This window comes from Salvelinus fontinalis, chromosome 29 (assembly GCF_029448725.1).
Source record: "Salvelinus fontinalis isolate EN_2023a chromosome 29, ASM2944872v1, whole genome shotgun sequence".
Classification (NCBI taxonomy): domain Eukaryota; kingdom Metazoa; phylum Chordata; class Actinopteri; order Salmoniformes; family Salmonidae; genus Salvelinus; species Salvelinus fontinalis.
The window spans coordinates 11,896,149-11,903,112 of NC_074693.1; the positions used below are offsets into that span (position 1 = coordinate 11,896,149).

The 6,964-nt window shown below is 52.6% G+C and overlaps 1 protein-coding gene across 2 annotated transcripts; it reads left to right on the forward strand.

Annotated features, from left to right (window-relative positions):
- Nucleotides 1-3,483: 3,483 nt before the first annotated feature.
- LOC129827244 (complement C1q tumor necrosis factor-related protein 2-like) lies at nucleotides 3,484-6,936 on the forward strand. 2 transcript variants are annotated; one of them, XM_055887980.1, is made up of 3 exons: nucleotides 3,484-3,654; nucleotides 5,103-5,378; nucleotides 5,732-6,936. In XM_055887980.1, exons 1-3 carry the CDS (start codon nucleotides 3,546-3,548, stop codon nucleotides 6,379-6,381), a joined length of 1,035 nt encoding a protein of 344 aa, XP_055743955.1. In that variant the 5' UTR covers nucleotides 3,484-3,545; the 3' UTR covers nucleotides 6,382-6,936. The 2 variants fall into 2 exon arrangements, with proteins under 2 accessions (XP_055743955.1, XP_055743956.1); XM_055887981.1 differs by lacking the exon at nucleotides 3,484-3,654 and adding an exon at nucleotides 3,849-4,219.
- Nucleotides 6,937-6,964: the final 28 nt, after the last annotated feature.

The following is a 6,964-nucleotide window of genomic DNA, read 5'->3' on the forward strand; positions in this document are numbered from 1 at the left end:
TCTCTCTCGCTCGCCCTCTCTCTCTCGCTCGCCCTCTCGCTCGCCCTCTCGCTCGCCCTCTCTCTCGCTCGCCCTCTCTCTCGCTCGCCCTCTCTCTCTCTCGCTCGCCCTCCCTCTCTCTCGCTCGCCCTCTCTCTCTCTCTCGCTCGCCCTCTCTCTCTCTCTCGCTCGCCCTCTCTCTCTCTCGCTCGCCCTCTCTCTCTCTCGCTCGCCCTCTCTCTCTCGCTCGCCCTCCCTCTCTCGCTCGCCCTCCCTCTCTCGCTCGCCCTCCCTCTCTCGCTCGCCCTCGCTCACCCTCTCGCTCTCGCTCACCCTCTCTCTCTCGCTCGCCCTCTCTCGCTCGCTCGCCCTCTCTCTATCTCTCGCTCGCCCTCGCTCGCTCTCTCTCGCTCGCCCTCTCTCTCTCACTCGCCCTCTCTCTCTCGCCCTCTCTCTCTCGCTCGGCCTCTTGAAACCCCACCTCTCTCTCTCGCTCGCCCTCTCTCTCTCTCTCGCTCGCCCTCTCTCTCTCGCTCGGCCTCTTGAAACCCCACCTCTCTCTCGCTCTCTCTCTCTCTCGCTCGCCCTCTCTCTCGCCCTCTCTCGCCCTCTCTCTCGCTCACCCTCTCTCTCGCTCGCCCTCTCTCTCGCTCGCCCTCTCTCTCGCTCGCCCTCTCTCTCGCTCGCCCTCTCTCTCGCTCGCCCTCTCGCTCGCCCTCTCTCTCTCTCGCGCTCGCCCTCTCTCTCGCTCGCCCTCTCTCTCGCTCTCTCTCTCGCTCTCTCTCTCGCTCTCTCTCTCGCTCGCCCTCTCTCTCTCGCTCGCCCTCTCTCTCTCGCTCGCCCTCTCTCTCTCGCCCTCTCTCTCTCGCTCGGCCTCTTGAAACCCCACCTCTCTCTCTCGCGCGCTTTTCTCTCACTCTCTCGCTCACCCTCTCTCTCTCGCTCGCCCTCTCTCTCTCTCGCTCGCTCGCCCTCTCTCTCTCGCTCGCCCTCTCTCTCTCGCTCGCCCTCTCTCTCTCTCTCGCTCACTCGCCCTCTCTCTCTCGCCCTCTCTCTCTCGCTCGCCCTCTCTCTCTCTCTCTCTCGCCCTCTCTCTCTCGCTCGGCCTCTTGAAACCCCACCTCTCTCTCTCTCTCTCGCTCGCCCTCTCTCTCTCTCTCTCTCTCGCCCTCTCTCTCTCGCTCGGCCTCTTGAAACCCCACCTCTCTCTCGCTCTCTCTCTCTCTCGCTCGCCCTCTCTCTCGCCCTCTCTCGCCCTCTCTCTTGCCCTCTCTCTCGCTCGCCCTCTCTCTCGCTCGCCCTCTCTCTCGCTCGCCCTCTCTCTCGCTCGCCCTCTCTCTCGCTCGCCCTCTCTCTCGCTCGCCCTCTCTCTCGCTCGCCCTCTCTTTCGCTCGCCCTCTCTCTCGCTCGCCCTCTCTCTCTCTCTCTCGCTCGCCCTCTCTCTCGCTCGCCCTCTCTCTCTCTCTCTCTCACTCGCCCTCTCTCTCACTCGCCCTCTCGCTCGCCCTCTCGCTCGCCCTCCCTCTCGCTCGCTCTCCCTCTCGCTCGCTCTCGCCCTCCCTCTCGCTCGCTCTCGCCCTCCCTCGCTCTCGCTTTCTCTCACTCACCCTCTCTCTCTCGCTCACCCTCTCGCTCGCCCTCTCTCGCTCGCTCTCGCCCTCGCTCGCTCTCGCCCTCCCTCTCGCTCGCTCTCGCCCTCCCTCTCGCTCGCTCTCGCCCTCCCTCTCGCTCGCTCTCGCCCTCCCTCTCGCTCGCTCTCGCCCTCCCTCTCGCTCGCTCTCGCCCTCTCTCTCGCTCTACCTCGCTCTACCTCTCGCTCGCCCTCCCTCTCTCTTCTCGCTCTCTCTCTCGCTCACTCTCCCTCTCTCTCTCACCCTCCCTCGCTCTCGCTCGCCCTCCCTCTCTCGCTCACCCTCCCGCTCGCCCTCCCTCTCTCGCTCGCCCTCCCGCTCGCCCTCCCTCTCGCTCGCCCTCCCTGCCTCTCTTTCGCTCACCCTCCGTCGCTCACCCGCCCTCCCTCTCTCTCGTTCACCCACCCTCCCTCTCGCTCTCCCTCCCTCTCTCTTACCCTCCCTCTCTCTGTCTCACCCTCCCTCTCTCGCTCTCTTTCGCCCACCCTCCCTCTCTCTCGCCCGCCGTCCCTCTCTCTCACTCTCTCGCCCGCCGTCCCTCTCGCTTTCACTCTCTCTCTCTTGCCCGCCCCCCTTACTCTCTCGCTCACCCTCCGTCTCGCTTTCACTCTCTTGCCCGCCCCCTTCCTCTCTCGCTCACCCTCCCTTTCTCCCTCTCTCGCCCTCCCCATTCCTCTCTCTCGCTTTCACTCTCTCCCTCTCTCTCCCTCTCTCGCATTCTCTCCTGCTCTCGCTCCCCCCTCGCTCGCTCGCTCCCCTCTCTCTCTCTCTCTCTCCGCAGGTTGTGGCTGCAGAGGACGTGCGTCTGAAGCAGGTAGAGGAGATGATGAAGATGGATGAGAGGAAGAGGAAGTACAACAGCCTGCAGGAGATCAAGGAGCCCACGGAGGAGGAGATGGAGGCCTTCAGGATGAAACGCTCCAGGGAAGACGACCCCATGGCCAACTTCCTGGAGCTGGGACAGTGATGGAGACGACCCCATAGCCAACTTCCTGGAGCTGGGACAGTGATGGAGACGACCCCATGGCCAACTTCCTGGAGCTGGGATAGTGATGGAGACGACCCCATGGCCAACTTCCTGGAGCTGGGACAGTGATAGGGACAACCCCATACTCTATGCTCGTTCCGACCTACAGTATACCCTCCACTCTCTCATCCCACCCCTATACCCTCTCCTCTCACCCTCTACCCTACCCTCTCCTCCCAGCCCTGTACCCCCTACCCTCTCCTTCCAGCCCTGTACCCTCTACCATCTCCTCTTTTACCCTACCCTCTCATCCCAGCCCTGTACCCCCTACCCTCTCATCCCAGCCCTGTACCCCCTACCCTCTAATCCCAGCCCTGTACCCCCTACCCTCTCATGCCAGCCCTGTACCCCCTACCCTCTCATCCCAGCCCTGTACCCCCTATTGTCTCCTCTCAACTTAACTTGGAGCCAACCATCTCTTCATTTCATGTTTACCCCTCAAGTCTACTTTTCCTCAGAAGATCATTGTAGTCAGTTTATATTATTAAGTCTATTCATGTGGTAAAAATGTTGTTTTCTTTCATATTTGTAAATATAGAATGAACTTTCAAAGAAGCGTATATTCAATAAACAGCCTGACTTCTCTTGGTTATCTCAGACATTTGGTGCAATAAAGACATTTTGTAGAAAACCAAATTGTATTCCCATTTGGTTTGTGAATTATTTTCTCAGTATGCACTGAAAAATAAAGAAGACTTGTCATATCACTGAAAGTATGGGTGATGTAAGAGCTGCATAAAGGGGGGGGGGGGGGGCGCGCTCCTCCACATGCATAATCATCCGATTCACAAACCACAATACATGTCAAAGGTCCCCATCTCTCGAGAAGAGTTCTACATTAACTGGTTCTTTGCATGCCCATTATCATGAGGGCTCAATCACAACTTTAGCATGTGTTTTAGTTTGTCATGCATTTATTCTGCGAAGCATTGCACACCGTGCTTCCACCCTTGTATTCCAGCTGTGAGATTTTGATGGCTTTTCTCCGGTTCTTGGCACGGTGTCTGGACACATCTGGTAATCCTAAATAGTGCACTTCTACTTAATTCAACTCACTTTTTTTTTTGCATGGGGCTGCCTTGTATGATGTTTGTTTTCCGATTTCTCAGTTTATGGTGATAACCTGTGAAATTGACGGTATACCGCCGATCAAAACATCCCATAATGCAAGTTGGCCCCTTGGCACAACTGTCAGTTGAAATTTCACATAATAACTGGTGAGGAAAAAGAAGCAAAACCAATACATTCAGCTTCATCTTAGACTTAGCTTACATTATTTATTGACATTACTGGGGTTGTCAGATAGTAAGGTTGTTGAATTGGTGGAAATGAATTACTTCATGGTGAAAGTATTTGTTGGCAGAGAGAGAGCTATTGCTGCAACAGGGTGGATGTTCATGTTTTGCGTTTGGGGTTCAAATACGCACAGGATTTCTTTACAATACTGTACGTCAAAGTTGGTATTTCGATCTGACATTGGAGTATTATGTAGGCGGTAAGGTTGTGCTTCCGTTCTGTGGAACTGAAAGGGTTGGGCAACGCATAAAAATGCTGCTATTTATCAAGTTTATCTCTTCAGTTGGTGAGTAGCCTACATGTTTTCTCTATTTCAGCATGTTCCCTAACGATGGCATAATGTGTGAGAGATGTTCCATAACGATGGCATAACGTGTGAGAGATGTTCCCTAACGATGGCATAACGTGTGAGAGATGTTCCCTAACGATGGCATAACGTGTGAGAGATGTTCCCTAACGATGGCATAACGTGTGAGAGATGTTCCCTAACGATGGCATAATGTGTGAGAGATCGAGAGAAACTCTCCATTACGCACAACACTTTGTTTTATAGTTGAACGGCAATGATATGCAAATTTGATGAAGACACAGCTAACATACTTTGTTGTTTAACTGTATTTTTCAGCAATGTTTACTCTGTGTTTTGATTTGTAGACGTAATTTGAATGTACGTCAATTAACATAGCCTTATCGGTACACTGCCTCATAAATATTTATGAAATCTCCGTTTTGGTCAGCGTACCTCTGGCTGATGACAGTAGTGGGTTTGGGCTATAAGCCAGCCGTGTAATGCATCGGTGCTGTTTTGGTCAGCGTACCTCTGGCTGATGACAGTAGTGGGTTTGGGCTATAAGCCAGCCGTGTAATGCATCGGTGCTGTTTTGGTCAGCGTACCTCTGGCCAATGACAGTAGTGGGTTTGGGCTATAAGCCAGCCGTGTAATGCATCGGTGCTGTTTTGGTCAGCGTACCTCTGGCCAATGACAGTAGTGGGTTTGGGCTATAAGCCAGCCGTGTAATGCATCGGTGCTGTTTTGGTCAGCGTACCTCTGGCCAATGACAGTAGTGGGTTTGGGCTATAAGCCAGCTGTGTAATGCATCGGTTCTGATGATCTCTACAACCACAACTTTCCAACGGATGATTCCTAAATGCCTCCCTTATCTTTTCAGCTACTATCATGCTCCAGCTGTCTCTGATGGTGTGCTTACTATCCATCACCATGACTACCTCCCAGTCCCAGTTCCAGACTACACACCCCTTGTACAAGAAGGGCCACAACATCACCATCCATTCCTCCCAGCTGGTGTGTAGTCTACCCGGCCCTCAGGGGCCCGGTGGCAACCCAGGGGCCCCCGGATCTCCAGGGACTATGGGTCCCATGGGTACCCCAGGGAAGGATGGCCTGGATGGGGAGGATGGAGAGAAGGGGAAGAGGGGTGACAGAGGTAAGAAGCATCCCAGGTAGTAGCCTGGCCTGGGTCTGAAACCGAGTACTGTAGTACAACTCAAGGCTGAGGTAGTTAGTCCACTGAGCTGAATCCTACAATATAGGCATTACCTGTTAGCCCACTGAGCTGAAGCCTAGAGGCATTACATTTAGGAGCTAACATGAGTCTTTATGTCTCAGGCAAAGTTTCTCGTCACGCTAACCACTTTACCAATCTAAAAGTCCTTGATATTGCTTCCTGTGTTAGCTATAATGTTGTGTTACAATGCAGTACACTGTATTGTGAGCTGTCTGGTGTAAATATATGAATGTAAAATAGCCATGACCTGTCTGTCTCTTTCTGATCTTTAGGTGAACAGGGGAGGTCTGGGAACCCAGGTAAACCCGGGGTTAAAGGTCGTGAGGGCGTGGTGGGCAAGCATGGACCCCGAGGGCTGAAGGGCGCGCGTGGGGCCCCGGGTCTGGCCGGGCTGGGGGGCACCAAGGGGGAGATGGGGGATGCAGGTGAGACAGGGGCTCCTGGGGGCTGTAACTGTGGCACCAACTCAGCCCGCTCTGCCTTCTCTGTTGCCATGACCAAGAGTTACCCCAAAGAGCGTCTCCCAATCCGGTTCAAACGTATTCTACTTAACGAAGGGAACCACTACAATGCCACGACTGGGAAGTTTGTCTGCTCTGTCCCTGGAGTCTACTACTTCACTTATGACATCACATTGGCCAATAAGCACTTGGCGATCGGGCTGGTGCACAACGGGCAGTACAAGATCAAGACGTTTGACGCCAACACTGGGAACCATGATGTGGCGTCCGGTTCCACGGTTCTCCGGTTAGAGCGTCAAGACCAGGTTTGGCTGCAGATCTTCTACTCTGAACAGAATGGTCTGTTCTATGACCCGTTCTGGACAGATAGTCTGTTTACCGGGTTCCTGATCTATGCAGACCAGGAGTATCTGAACGAAGTGGACAGGAAAGCCAATGAAGATTCTTCACCTTCATCCTGATGGGATGAACTACAATGGCACCAGTTTTGCTTCCTTGCCCATTTGGGTAGAAAATTCTGTCTGTCATCATTGAAATCATAGCTCAGTCTATTTATACTCAGTTTGGGTCAATGATACAATTCACTTTTTTTTAGAGAACATTTTAATAGGCCTACTATTATCTTTGCATATTATTGAAAAAGCTATTCCCTATATTGACACCAGGTGGCACTGAAGTCGTTGCTTATTGTTTATGAACAGAATTGCATTGCATGTTATGACTTATTGGATTGTTAATGGTGGAGGGATTATTATTATTATTTTTTACATTCAATCATTTTTGGTGCTGTTTATATTCAGCAATAAGGAGATGTTCCTACCTGCAACTAACCCTCTCTGTCTAAATTGCATGAGAATGCACTGTTAGTGTTACATGTTATTAAAAATAGTTTCTTTTGTGTTATAAATCATATTATAGTAAATTTTACAATGTGTTAAAGGAAAACATTTTTTTTTACACACGTACCTAGAGAAAGTTGATAAAGTGATTTGCAATAAAACTTGATTTAATCATCTCTACAGTACTATCCTTTTTTAAAATGCC

Excerpts from the sequence above, each read along its gene's own strand:
- LOC129827244 (XM_055887980.1), top strand. The coding sequence starts at position 3,546 with ATGCATTTATTCTGCGAAGCATTGCACACCGTGCTTCCACCCTTGTAT. Across the intron at positions 3,655-5,102 it reads ACGGTGTCTGGACACATCTG|CTACTATCATGCTCCAGCTG; the intron begins GTAATCCTAAAT and ends TTATCTTTTCAG. Across the intron at positions 5,379-5,731 it reads GGGGAAGAGGGGTGACAGAG|GTGAACAGGGGAGGTCTGGG; the intron begins GTAAGAAGCATC and ends TCTGATCTTTAG.